Source organism: Chamaea fasciata, unplaced genomic scaffold (genome assembly GCF_029207755.1).
Source record: "Chamaea fasciata isolate MVZ Bird 193981 ecotype frontalis unplaced genomic scaffold, bChaFas1.0.hap1 SCAF_13, whole genome shotgun sequence".
Taxonomy (NCBI): Eukaryota; Metazoa; Chordata; class Aves; order Passeriformes; family Sylviidae; genus Chamaea; species Chamaea fasciata.
The window spans coordinates 3,566,802-3,581,353 of NW_027094098.1; the positions used below are offsets into that span (position 1 = coordinate 3,566,802).

Below are 14,552 nucleotides of genomic sequence, written 5' to 3' on the forward strand. Positions count from 1 at the left end.
TGTTTTGAGGAAAAAGTTCCTCCTGCGTGTTCTGCCTGGCTGTGTTTCCATCCCGTGCCATCAATGGGATGGATGGAATCCCACTGAGCACAGTCCCATTTTCTGTGCCTCTCAGTGCATGGGAAGGGGTTGCGTTCAGGGCAGAGGTGGCCAGAATTGGTGACAGTGTTGTGACATGGGGCAGAGCAGCTGCTGGGCTCTGCTCCACCTTCCAGAGGCGCCACCAAACACTCTGGACAGAAGCAAAGCACGTCTCAGGTGCTTTGGGCTGCCCCAGGTGTGTCAGGGCAATGGCACATCCCTTCCCTGTCCTGCTCACAGGGATTCCTCTGCTTAGGCACAAGCAGCACCACTCCAGTGCTGAGTGTCCCGTGTGTTGAGCTGTTGGTGCTGACAGTTCTGCTCTGGGGGGCAGTTCCAGGTGCCCAGGTGGTGCTGGAGGGGTGCTCTTCCCTGCTGGGGGAGGCTGCTCCCACCCCGCCGAGGGCACAGATGGCCCCAGTGACCTTGATGGGAAGCACAGGCTGCCTGCTTTGGAGCCTGGATATTGCTCCAAACTATTTTCAGGCATCAAAAGAGCCCAGGTTACTAAAAAACCCCGTGCTGGCTGAAGGGGGTGAGCGTGGGGAGGGCTGTGTGCCACCGGAGCCAGCCTGGAGCATATGGCACAGAGCAGTGGCTGGGCAGGGACATCAGGCTGGGCTTCTGCAAATCCCTCCTCAGAGATCTCTGAGAGTTTGGAAGGGACATTTCTTGGACAGGAGTGGCTGTCAGCAGGCCAGGAATGGATCTAACAAGCTTGTTATGGAGACCATATGCCAGGAGCTGCATTTCCATGGTATTTATCGTACGATCACGGGATGGCTCAAGTTGGAAGGGACCACTGGAGGTCATCCAGACCAAGCTCCCTGCTCAGGCTGGGCTCCCCAGAGCTCAGCTTTGTGTCCAGATGGCTGGGCTGGAGGAGAGAATGCAGTGAGTGATCTGTGGGAGATGAGTGTCTGCTGCCTCCCGTGGGCTGAGACCTGTCTGCTTGGGCTTGACACGACAGAAATGGAATCTAGAGATTCATGAGCCATGAAGAGCCACGGAAGTGGCTCTTTTCAATGTTCCTGTCCAGGCTCACAGTTAGAATTGACTTTAAAGGGTAAAAAAAAACCCAACAAAAAGGCTATTTTCTCAGCATGGTCTGTGTGTAAGAGCTTTGCAAGGACTAAAGAGCTTTTGGTGCTCATGGCCACCTGAGCGGAACATTCCCAGAGCTGGGATGGGAGATGCTGCTGGGGCTGGAGGTGCTTGCACAAACAGGAGTGCATGCAATCTGCACAGAGTAAATCTGCATTTAAAAAGGGCACCTGCAGTATTAACTGCCACTTGAGAGGGCTAAAAAGTCACTCTCTTTAATGGGAGTTGGAGAAAATAAGGACAAAAAGAATGTGATTAATGACGTTCTGGGTGAAACACTGTCCTGTCTCATTGAACACGGTTAATTGGTGGTTGTAGGTCTAAAATCCAGTCAGATTCTTTTTCAGCAGTCAGCCTTGCACTGTGCTTTAGCACAGAGCTCCCAGCACACCCTCCTCCAGAGCCCAGCACAGCTCCTTGCCCCGCGTGAGTGTTCCTGGGGAGAGTGGCCACACCTGGGAATTTTGGGGGAAATTGCAGCAGTACCTGGTGGTTATCCACAGCACACAGCAGCAACCGGGCACCTCCTGTCTGCCTTTTGTTTCCAAACGGTGCCTGCAAACGCATCTTACATAAGTGACCTTGGATTTCTCCGGGGGTGATTCACAGGTTTGGCTCACATTAGCTTGTCTGCATGATGCCATTCCATGTGGGAGGTGCTGTCCTTTCCTGCTCGAGCTGCCACAAGATCATGGTCCAAGCAGGAGCCCAAATTTAGCTTGGATGAACTGCTGGTATGACTTCTAAATCTTGCACTGTTTGGGCCTTGACTGAGACTTCTTTCTCAGCTTGGTGGTGGGAAATCACATCTAAACCCTTGCTGCTCTCTGCACTCGGGATGTATTTATGGCTTTTTTTGAGGGTGGGAGCAGTGGACTGGTGCCCAGTGAGCTGAAGTGTGTGGAACATTGAGACAAATGAACCAGAAGGCTTTCACTGCATTCATCATGACATCAAACCAGTGTTTAAAAACGATCAGAGATAACAGGGGGTTTTTGTATCTTGAAGTTACCAAGAGTCCTGGGGCCATTACAGCTTGGTTGGAATGTTGTGGGAGGCTGTGGTGCGTTTGTTTAATTGTGTTGATGGAAAGGTGTTCACCCAGTTGTGCATAATGATGGAATCTTGCTGAAGGGGCTTAATTAGTGGTGAAATTCATCGTTTCTCTCTTCCTGAATCTCACCTTGTTAAAATGCTCCTGGCTCGGCAGTTCGTAGTAGGTTTTTTTTAACCACTTCTTTCAAGTCTTCAGCCCAGTAGAACCTTTTGACTCCACCTAATACACAGAGCCTTGCTGCCCACAGCAGTTTTGGGGGAAAATCTCTACTTTGGAGATTTTTTTTCTCCCCTTTGGAGAATCATCCAACTTTATTGGATGTAGGCTGGGTGGGACAGGCTTGGAGCAGCCTGGTTTGGTGGGAGATGTCCCTGCCCACAGCAGGGCTGAAATGAGATGGGCTTTAAAGTCCCTTCCAACCCAAATAATTCCTATTTATGCGTTGCTGGCAGTGCTGTGGTGCTGATCCAGGCCCTTTGAGCACGCGTATAAGGGCAGGACAGTGTGTCTGAGCTGGGGAGGTTTTATTCCAACTCAAATAAATTCTGCTCTTCCCAGACTCCTGGGTGGAGAGTGTTGCTTTCCTTGGCAGAGCTTTGCACATCTGCTGGGATCCACAGGGGTAGGGAACATCATTCACACCCAGCAGGCTCAAATAAAAATCCTGGAAAGCTCTAATAGCCTTTAGATGGGCTTGGAGGTTTCCTGGCAACATCTGCTTGGGTTTGAAACGCCGCTCAGAACATTCACCTACAGAACCTCACACTACACCCTGCTCCTCATGCCAGGAGTATCATTTCTGTAGCCACCAATGAATTCTCTCTGGAGCTCTCTCCCTTGAAGGTAATCTGTTCCTCTGCATTACAGATGCTGCAAGATTTAATACAGTACAAAGGAACAACCTGTGCCGGGTGCAGGTTTGGTTTTGAGGCACGTTCTGTGCTCAAAGCAGGGCTTAATCCAGTGCATTGATCCTTGTGTTGCTGTGGAAAGATTCAGTTCAGTCTTTTCCTTTTGTAAAAAATGGAATTGGAATACGTGGTTGCTGCATACTCTAAGGGTCTCCTACAATAACATCAGCTCCTGTGGCTTGTGAGAAGATGCATTTCAGATGGAGTCTGATTATTCAGTGGATGTTTGACATGCTGTCAGAAACCTTGGCTTCCCCCCAGTTCTTTTTCTTCTGATGGAAGTGACAGCTCCAAGGAGGTGAGATCTGAGTGGGATTCCTACCACAGGGGGGGCTCTGTGAACTATTTAAAGCCCTGTCCACTTGTGGGTGCTCACAGGAAGGTTTCACTTCTGCTTTTGGCTGGTTTTGTACCTCAGTTTGCACCCCCGAACATGAATCCCAGACAAACAGAGTTTTAAAACTGTTAAAACTACTTGCTGTATAATTTTACAGGGCATTGTCATAACTCACTGCCCAAATAAATATCTGCTCAGCTAAGAATTGCTGCAGGGGTAGTTGAGTATTTACTCAGTCCCTATCATACACCTTGATGGTTCTGAGCAGTGTTTAATTTGAAAAATGATTACTTTAATGAGCAGGAGGAGAGCTGGTCCTGAAGCTGCCTCTGGCAGCAGCTTTACCTTGTGCTTCTTCCCTTCCAAGTGCAGTTTTAGGTGTAAACAACAAATCAGATACCACAGGACTTTCAGCTTGTTTATTATGGCTCTTGGGGGGAATAACGAGAGTTGAACGTTTCCCACTGGCGTGAGTGAAATCTTTGGGATGAGGAAAAGCCACTGAAGGAGCTCTGCTGCTGCTGCTGCTGGGGTTTTGAGGTCCTGCTGTCACCTCAGTGAATGGGAACCTCTCTCATTCCCCATCTGAAGGGCTTTTCCATCTCCTGCTTTTCCCAACGTTGTCTTTGAAACTGTGTGATTCCTGTAAATGGCTCCCAATCTTTAGGAGCTGACACCTCCCACCAAGGATGATTTGATGGAAAATTGCCAACCAAAACAGCAGCTGGAAGCCAGGATAGTTGGTTTGTTGTTCTCCTGCATGGGGTTTTTATAGGAGGATAGTGGTGACAAAGAGAAATCCTTTTGGTAGCGGGAGTGGAGCTATTTCCTGCAATATTCATGTTTTGGGTATGGACAGACAGGTGGTGATGGCAGTACTTAGTTAAACTCAAATAAAAATAATTCAGGATTTTAATGGTCACTGGTTTGCAGCCTCCTGTAAATCTCAAGTACTGGGGTTTTTTTGTTTTTCTTTACATTTGGGTTTTAGTTCAAGCTTTGTTATGATGATACCTGTTCCTCCTGGCCTCTGCTTGCAATGAAATAACAGTAATTATTACTGGTAGGAAGATAATTTCTGCTTCTCTTGGCTAGAACAATCTCCAAAAGGATGTGTTTCACTGTGTTTCCTACTGAGAATGAAATTCCTGGGGTCAGGAAGAAGACAAACTTGCACTTCACTAGGAGTGTAATATTGTAATATTTAGTTCTACTCTCAAAATGAAATCTTGGAAACCATCCAGGGCTGAGAGGAGAAATCTTGGAGAACATTGCCTGACATTTATTTCATCAGTGATACAACTCAGGTATCTAAATGGAATCTGTGCTGTTCCAAGTACTACAGCAGAGAAGATATTCTATGTTTTGTGGTGTTGGTTTTTTTTTTTTCCCCTTTAAGGTCTACCTTGAAATAAATAATGCAAGATACTGCCAGAAGCCTTTTCACCTTTCTCCATGTCTCAGCAGTGCCATTTATCATTTATTTTGTATGGGCCGACAGGAAAAAAAAATGAACCCAGAGCCCAGCACATGCTCCCCGTGTGAGCAGAAACATTAAATATCGATCCCCAATCCTGCCTTTTAAAGAATGCTTAAAGGAAATCGAATCCTTCTTCTCAAGCTACAAGCACTGGCTTCTTTCAGCACTGTGTCCATTCAGCTCTGCTCATCAATTACTCATTCCCTGAGCAAAATTGACCAGCTCTGAACAACTCCTGGGAATTTACTCGAGTGAATCTCACCCTTGAAAATGCAAATTTAGCAGCTGCCAGATTTCCAGCTTTTCTGGGAATCCTGGAAATAAAGAAGGGGTGGTGGGGCCCCTTTTGCCTGTGTGCTGGGCTGGGTTGGGAGGTGATGGGCTGGAGATCATCCTTACTCCCTGGAAATACTCCAGGAATTCTGCTGAGAGGAGAAATGTGCTGTGGGAAGGGTGGCTGCTGCTCCTTCCAGTGACATGGGAATGCTCTGAGCACTCGGGGACGTTTTATTTTCCCTGTTGGATGAGTTTGTTATTCCAGGCTGGAAATTAAGACGTCAACGAGGCCGTTGTCTCCTGTCTTTGAGAACTTGAGAGCACAACTACACGAACATCTTTCCCAGCTCAGGTGTGTGCTCTGCCAGATGGAATTTGCTGAGAGCTCAGTGTGGGAAGGTGGCACTTAAACACTGTATTCATTAATTTTTCCATCCCTCCTGGGGGTGCAGGGCTGAGCTCAGCTCCATGGGACTGCCCTGTTGAGAAAACTGCTTGGAAGTTGCTGTGTGTGTTAAACAACTGTGTTTGTACCTGTTCTGTAGCTCCTAAAGAACTCCCCTTGTCTTTGAGGAGGCAGCTTTGGGAGTGAGGGAGGAAAGGAACTGAGCAAATGGTTCTGTGTTTTCTTCTGGATTTTTGTTTGGTCGTGAAATTTGAATTTTATGTTCCCAGTTCTCTTTGGAGGTGAAATCCTTTTCGGTGGGAGTGATCTGGAGTTAAGTTTCTTTGCTTAAAGACACTGTGGAAAGAGGAGAGGCGTTGTTCCAAGTTTGACTGATGAAATTATCTCACCTTAAACCTGCTCCCTCTGTAATTTACTGCATCTTATCCCTTCTTTTTGCACATTTCTGAAATGCAGAAAAGCGTGAGGTTTTCAAGGTTTTAAATTACCTTTATTTGCCAACCTTGGCCCTTTCTGAGTGTCTGATGGGGCTGAGCGTTGGATTCCAGGGCTGTTTGCCTGTGACCTTTTCAGCTGAAGTGTGAAGAAGAGATGGAGACAAAAATGAAAACGTACAAAATAATCTGCTTCTAGAATAGTGTCAGAGTGTTGCTCTCCACTTGCAAAGATGGAAAATAAATCTCTGTGCATGTTTGAGGAAGATCTTTATTGAGGGTTCAAAATATCTTTAGAATTTTAATATTGCAATTATTGACTTCAGCTGTTAACTGGGTTTAAATTGTAATAGATTCCCTCAAAGCCTCAGTAGGTGTTTCTTTTCTAAGAGTCTTATTAGCAGAAAAAGTACAACAAGCCCTGGAGACACTCCCTGAATTACAGAGGGAGAGAATGCTTGAGAAGGTACACAGCTTTTGAATTATAACTGCTGGAAATAATTAATATTATTTATTTTTACAGCTTTTGAATTATAAATGCTGGAAATAACCGTGCCCTAAGTATTTGTGTATTACTTTACAGGTCTGAAGGTGACAGCTCAAGAAGCCTCAGGTATGTGTCCATCATCTTGATGTCTTTGTTCTAAGAAAATACTTTTATTTAAAAGCATTGAATAGAAGTAGAGTTTCTCTCTTTTTTTTTAAATGTGGGCATTATTGGTTGTGCTTAGCATGCCATTGGTGTTTTGAGTGAAGTTTTTTCTCCCTTGGATAAGTTTCTGGATAATTCTCTTTCCAGTGTGGTTTGAGAGTGAGAGGTTAGTTTGGATCACTACAGGAGATTTGTGGTTAAATCTGGTGCTCCCAATCAAAGCTCCTGCTGCCAGCCCTATGCCCTGGGGAAGCAGTGCCAGCTTTGGGGCAGCACCTGTGCTGAGGGGCAGCCCCTGGACTTGTTCTGGCTTTCTAAGCAGCCTCCTCTTTTTCACCTGACAGGGGAGAGCCTTAATTGACTCATTATTGCAATGCTCATTCTCCACTTGGAAGGTTCAGATAATGTGCAGAATTTCATGTAATTGTCAGATACTTCACTTCCAGCTTACTCACTCGGTGTCTTATACTCAGGGGTGGTTTTTATTCCTACCTCTGCAAAGGTGTCTGAGTTGAGCTCGTAGAGCTTGTAAGAGTGCTCTCAACAGGGCTGAGATGTGAAAATTCCATCCTTGAACCTGAAAGTGTTCCATATTCATCAGAGCAGTGCCATTAAGCAGATGCCTTGATTCCCCAGCAGTGTGGTTATTGATCTGTGATAATAAGGTTCCTCATATTGACTGTGGTTTCACCAGAATACCCTGCAGTGGGTTTTGGGCACTGTCAGGACGTTGCACCTTAAGGCAGTGTGTTTATTTATTATGTAAAACCCCAAAGCAAAGGCAGGACCTTCCCTTGCAGGATTAAAACCCAGTTCTCACCCACGGGCGTGCAGGCTCTCCCCAAGAACGGGTGAGTTGCAGAACACTCAGACGTCAGAAAACCACAAGTCTGTAGGGAAGGATTAAAGACCCTCTGAAATGCTTTTGTCTCAGGGCCGAATGCAGGATCACTGTGGGGTGGAGCCGAGCTCAGGGCTGTGCGTGAGTTGGGAATCTGTCTAATGCACAGGAGCTGAGCTGCATCAAACCCCAAGGCTGCGCTGGGGTGCCTGTGGGCATCACCACATCCATCCCTTGGGTTTCCAGCTCCCAGTAGAGCTGCCAATGTGCTGAAAGGGTTAATGCTGGTCAGCTGTTGCAGGCTGGAAGTGATGCCCCTGGGGTGTGGATTCCCAGCAGTGTGGTGATGTTTCAGCCTCAGTGATCACTCCTGTGTGTCCCTGGGCCTCCTGTGGGATGAGTGATACAGTGGCTAGAGTGTAATAAATTTATTTAAAACGATTTCTCAAGTCTGAGGGTTGACCTGCAACTTCCCAGAGTAGCTTAATAATAGCCAGAAAACTTCTCTGGACGTGCTTTGTAAAATTAAAGGTTTTAATAATGACCAAAAAACCAAACATTATTGAACAAAAGAAATATAAGTCAAACAGAGTGTAAGAACACTTTTACTAGGACTTTTTTGGACTGCTAAAGCAGTCCAAAAAAGCCACTGAGCAGTACTGTGCAGTTTTTAAAGTACTGAATGGTCCAGGTGGGCTTCTTTGCACCTTGCCCTATGAAATTGGTGACAGGCTTTGAGAAATCTTTCCAAAGCCCAGTCAGTGCCCCTGTGCTGGCGTGGGCCAATGCTGATGAAAGAAGAACGCAAAGTTCTGGTGCTTTTCTCTAACAGTCAGGGGTAAAACTGAGCCCCCTTTTCCTTCTTTGGAGACATTTGTCTGGGTGTGGAAATGCCCTGCAGCAGGTGGGTGTGTGTGTGGCATCCCTGGGTGCCTCTGGGGGAGTGGAGCTCCTCGCAGAGCACTTTTGGGGGGTTTGAGCAGTGCACAGGCACACCTGGGAGCTGCTGACTCCAGCTCTGCTTTGGCTCTGTCTGAAAACCAAACTCCAGCCCTGGCTCCTGCCAGGCACCTCCATGCCCTGGGGTGTTTGTTTCAGTCAGGGGGTGCTGGACTGGCAGGGAGGGCTCTGATGGAGCTGCCAGAGCCATTCCCACCTCGGTGGAAGGGTTTGGTGCCCCTTTGGGACCTGGCAGTGCCACATGGGGCACGTTCACCTGCCTGGGCTGTGGTGGTGGCAGTCTGTGTTCCTGCAGAGACATGGGCAGCCAGGCTGAGCCCTGAGGTGCTGACACAATCTGGGTTTGAGGCTCTTCATTCTGTTACTCAGTGTGAGCTTGAGCTGCTCCAGGGCAGCTCCAGGCTTCTCTGACATCCTGATTTTAACCAGACTGGTGAAGCAGGAGGCAGAGCCACACTCCTGAAATGTTCTTTTCAGTGTAAATTCTCTGTCCTCCCTCTTAAGCTGCGTTTTCTCTGAGGTGGAATATCACTGAGGATGTGCTTTTTGTGTTTCTGCCTGCGCAACATCATCCTGGTCAGCTGTGGAGTTGATTTGGGCAGAAGCTCCCTATGCTCTGTCTGTGCTTAGGCAACGTCTTTGTGTTGTGGTTAATTTGTTTCGTACTCTTTTCCTTTCTTTCTGGTAAATGAAGAGGAACTGTAATTATCTCAAATGAAATGGTCAGGGCAGTCTGGGGAATAGTGCTTAAACTCGGAAGAGGTCATGATTCCTGCTCACAGAGATATCAGCAAAGCAGCAGCAAATCCAAACGCTGGCCTGCCAAAAGGTTCCGTGAAATCCAGGGGTGCAGGGAGCCACAAGCAGGTGAGAAGGCAGGGAGAAAATGTCCTGTGTTAACTGCACAGACACAGGTGGGGTGAAGTTAGAAGTGTTTGTGGTCAATGAATGGAAGTGTTGGTTAGGACTGGCTGAGTCTCAGCCACTGACACTGAAGATAAAAGGATCGCTGCGAACAAACAGATGCAGCCAGAGCTGTTGGTCACTCCCAGCTGGGTGAGCACAATCAGACTCCTGACCCAGAGGTTGCTTTGGAGTAGCTGCTGTTTTTCATGCTGGGATGGAATTTCCAGTCCAAGGGATGCCTGGGATTTTACACTGCTGCTCAGTTGCAAAGGATATTGCCCTGGTGGATTTGTTTTCAGTGGCTTTATAGCTGCTTGTAACGAGGAAATTGCATCCACGAGATGTTTTGTAGTGCTGTGAAATGCAGAAAACACAGAATCTGTGCAGAGACAAGGTTGACACAGCAAAGCCACATGATTCCAAACAATACATTAAAACAACCAAAAACCAGCTTGACTTTGTTTCTTTAATTTGGCTTTCCCATTTTGACAGAGTCATGAATTATCCTGTTTTACAAGCCCTTAAAATTCTTTCTGCTTATAATACAGTTGTAGTGTATTATAACTCTGGTTTCCCTTTGGTGAATGCCAGGTAATTTCTGAGGCGAGGTATTTGTTAAATCTATTAAAATGGGCAGATTGCTTTGAACACTTTGCATTCTGAGGTGTAATGCACATATACAATGTGGAGCTGTCAGTGTGACAGGCTGCTTTAATTAGCTGTCTTTGTTCACATGTTTCCAGGAGAAAATGCAATTTGTTTTACAAGGCATTTTGATATTTAGTGGTGTGACGTGATGAAGATGTCTGCGTGCGGTATATCCTGTCAAACTTTGCAGAGATTTGTCTCAAGGTTTAATAGCAGATGTTCCTTTTCCCTCTGCACAGGCCTTGAGTGTTCAAAGATCACCAGGGTGGAGGATTTGAGCAGCGTGAGGTGCAGAGGGGCTCAGGGAGCAGCTCAGATGAGCAAACCTCTGAAATCTGCCCCCAAATACCACCTTTGGGGGTTTTGTTTCTTTCCAATTGCTCCTTCCTAGTTGCATGCTTTTAAAGGAAAAAAAAAATGGTACAAAATGAAGGAAGCTGTAGCAAAACTGGATAAAAGGAGAGGCTTTTATAGCTCCTGAGCTGAGAGGTGCCAAGGCTGTTGCCAAAAAGGTGTGGTGTCCTAGGAAGCGCTGTGAAATAAGCCCAGAAAGAGTGAAAAGGCTGAAGGTTAATTGAAAAATAAGAAGAAAGAAAAAAAGGGGAGCTGAAGTCCTAATTATGGGGAAAACATCAGCCCAGTTATTTGGCTGAACTAAAAGAAAAGTGTGATTTTGGTTTTTTCCCAGTCTGTGATGATGGAGGATGTGTGGAGTTGAGGATCACACAGAAAAGCTGATTCCTCGTAAAGGTGCACGCTAAATTAAGTGGAAAAGTAATTGTCTAATTGACATTAGAGCAGGAGAGAATTGTGGAATATCAGCCTGGTTCTGTGCTGGGTGGAGTGGGAGGATTGGCTGTGGAACAAACCCCGACAAACTGCAGGGATGCAGCAGCAGAGAAAGTCCAGCAGGAAGCAGAGTTTGAGGAACTTTTTGTTTTGTTTTACTCCGGGAAAATCTGCTTGAACTGTGTGACTCAGCCTCCTCTCTGAGAACCTGCAAAGCACAATTAAAGACAGAGAGACTTTGTGAAACTAATTTTCAAGCTGGAATGTATTGCTGTGCCATCTAAATGACTCAGTGTCTATATGTAAAAATGGCCTTTTCTGGCTGGTTTTAATCATTCTGTAATGACTCTGCTACAGTTTTATCACCAGTCCTTAAAATATGCAAAACCACCACTTGTTAGTAATTTTAAAACTCCCCCAAATTTTCCTCCCATAGGTTTTTACATAAATGTCAGGCTGACCCTCTCCAGTGGAGTGGAATCTGATGAGTCTCCTGATGTTAGTTTAAATTAGTTTTATTGCTGCTAACAGAAATAAAACATATGGAAACAGCTTCTGGTAGTTCAAATGGCTGTGGAGCTTCCAGTGGCTTTCAAATGATGAAGATTTAATCTGAATTTCAGAATGAAAGGGCAGTAATACATTCATCAAATTGTCAGAACTGCTTCTATGTCATCTTCAACAGTGATGATACACTTGTGATGTTAAAAAATCTTTTTTTCCCCCCAAAAAACCTGAATGAAACGTAGAGCCAACCAGAATCTTTTTTTCAGTCCCAGGGTCTTGCCTGTGGAACTTAAGGTGCATGTGCTGGTGGTCAGGATGGATGTGTTTGTGCTTTGATGGCGGTCAAAAGGTGCCCATAATTCTTTGCTTCACGTGGATTTGTATTTTTTCTGGGTTTCTTACTGAGAATCTTCAGGCCCATCGTGATGTTTCATGACTTTGACTTCAGGTGCAGCAAATGATTCTGTCAGAGCCACAGCACCACCAGTGTTTTGTACAAAAATGTCCTGCATGAACTCAATTTCCCCCCCTTACTATCATTCCCTTAGACTCAATCCTCAAGGAAGTCCAAGAGCATTGCAAATGGGTGAATTAAAGGGAAAAAGGGATTTTTTTTTTTTGCTGTTTTTGGCAGGAGTTGTGTAAACACAGGTAGGTGTCTGTTTGCAAGCAGATTAAGCTCTTGCATCAGGCAATGCGTTACATGAATAATTTGACTCCTGAATTGCTGCAATTCTGGTTTTTCTACTGGAAACCAAGTCTCAGTAAATCTTGGATGCCGTACAGGTGGGCGAAGCAGCACATGCAAGCGTTTTGCCCACAATTATTTCCCCTGGAAATAGACAGCTGTAATTTATGGCTCCGGGAGCTGATTGTGCTCCACAGAATTCTCTCGGCGGGGCGGCGGTCGGTGAATTTGCAATCTCAGGAAGACAAAGCTTTGTGAGTGGCTTCACATTAATTCAGTGCAGCTCATTTTTATCCTCAGCTCTTGGAGGGGCTGCTCTGGTTATCTGGGAGATAAGGCTGTTTAATGAGCAACACGTGTGCACGGCTCAGTTCGGGGAGCCTGCAGTGCCGGAGGATTGCTCTTTGCAAGAGATAAAGTAGTTTGAGTTTCCTTCATTATTTTGCCATTCTCTTCGGGTTGCTTTTGTTCTTTACTATTAGAATTCACAGGAAAAGCTGGGTGAGCCATAGGGTTGCAATGGGAATGTACAAAGAAAAGGGGGAATGTGGGGTGTTTTATACTTGCGGTGTGCTCTGTGATGTTCTTCGAGGGCTTTTCCTCTGGTCTGTGCTGTGACCAGGAGAAATGTGAATTTCTCCCCTCCTTCAGCCACCTGCAGCTGCCTGAGGGGTCCCAGTCCTGGAAAGCAGAACTGGGACGCAGAAAATCCAACAGGACCACTTGGGATCACAGAATATCCTCAGCTGGAAGGGACCCACAAGGATCTCATAGTCCAACTCCATCCCGACTGTAGCTGTGCAGAGTTCCAGAGCAGGCCAGGGTCTGAAGCTCCCTTACGAGTTCTAAGTAGTTATTCTGTTTATTTCTTTATTGGTAATGGAGATGCAGTGTTATTGACAGAGCCCTGTGAGGACAGGAATAAAACCTGACTTCAGGAACAGAATTAAGCAGCATAATTTTCTCTGCAGAACACTGGAAATCATCTGCACCAGCTATTGGAAATCCATGTGCAAACTGCTGGGATCATGAGTAGGAGATAGGCACTTCTGCTGAGGAGCTGCCTCTATGCACTGGTGGAAAAAAAGCCTCTGCTTCTTTGCACATAATTTGTTTCTTTGAAAAGAATTAATGTACGAGACATTTATAGATAGGACTTGAAGCTGAAGCAATTTTCCTGCAGTGTTCTGCACACTGACAACTTAAATAAAAGGCAGAACTTCCCCAGCTTTTCTTCCTGCTCTCATTGCTTTATGTAGGTGGTCATGGTTAGATTAATTCCATCCACCAGGAAAATATGCAGCAAAAAAGCCAGATCTGTGACAATCATCTGATAACTTTCAAGTCCCTTGTTTATTTTTTGCTTTCCTGATCTTTTTACGCCTCCGTGTAACTCCGGAATGATCCTTGGATTAGGAATTAACCATGATTCAGGTATCTAGTTCCTTATCTGAGCGGTTATAATGATGCTTCTGGAAGTGTTCCAGGAAGTGCAGTTGTCAATAAATGGAAGATGAAGCGAGCCAGCTGTGTGTTGGGGAAGCTGAGAACAGTTAATGAAAGCATAAAGACAAAAAGAGAATTTCAGGTAACCACAAAACGCATTATAAATACTTGGAGTCAGGGCTAAAGCTTCATTTGTATTTGTGACTGTAGCAGCCAAATACTGTGTTAGTTTCAAATTATGCTGATGTTTTTGTAACTGGGTTTTTAAATGAAGCTGTAGGTTTTGCCGTAAAAGAAAGGCTTTGCTGGAGATTGCTGGTTATTAAAGCTCAGTGAAAGCTGTAAACTGTGAGATTTTTAGTAAAACTCCCTGAGTGGAAGCTGTAAGCTTTAGTGCCTCCCTGCTTTGCCCCATCCTGAGCTCCTCTCTGAGGGAGAGGAGCAGAAAGTGGAGCTTTTCCCTTGTCTCCCTCACTGCTCAAATCCCATATTGATCCTGCAGTCTCAGGAGCTGAACAGATCTTTAAATCCCTGTCAGCTTAGTCCTGCCTAACTTCTGCATCAATTTGGCCTCATTAGCTTTTCGTTGATTAAATCAAACACATTACTTGGGATACCCCCGTAATTTATTTATAATAATTAACTGTACCAGGGGAATAAGATTTCCTCCTCTGAATAATAATTCAGGAAGGAGTATCTGTACACAAAAATAGAGATTGGATCTAAAATTAATAGAGCTGCATGAAAAATTATGTACATTTACCATACAGCAAGTCTGGGGCAGATAAGTAGGAACGGACTTACTTACTATTATATTATTATATATTATTATTGTATATTGTTATATATATCTTATTATATATAATATTATATTGTTAATTGTTATATGATATTATTATTATAAATAATAATAATATTATTATGTCGAATTTTATTTTGCCTGCCTCGTGTGTGGTGCAGTAATGATGAATTCCATCCTCAAGGGTTTTGAAGTGTTCCTGGAGCACAGTTAGCAAATGTTCTCTAGGT

At 45.2% G+C, this 14,552-nt stretch overlaps 1 protein-coding gene across 5 annotated transcripts in view; it reads left to right on the top strand.

Annotated features, from left to right (window-relative positions):
- Positions 1-14,552, top strand: part of IQSEC1 (IQ motif and Sec7 domain ArfGEF 1) — a 268,694-nt gene that overhangs the window by 44,886 nt on the left and 209,256 nt on the right. For 4 of the 5 annotated variants that reach the window (XM_066195698.1, XM_066195705.1, XM_066195697.1 and 1 more), the window contains one exon: positions 6,670-6,699. The exons of the other annotated variant lie outside the window; for it this stretch is intronic. In XM_066195698.1, the coding sequence (XP_066051795.1) occupies positions 6,670-6,699 (30 nt within the window). The remainder of the gene's footprint in view (positions 1-6,669; positions 6,700-14,552) is intronic. 5 annotated transcript variants of the gene reach the window in all.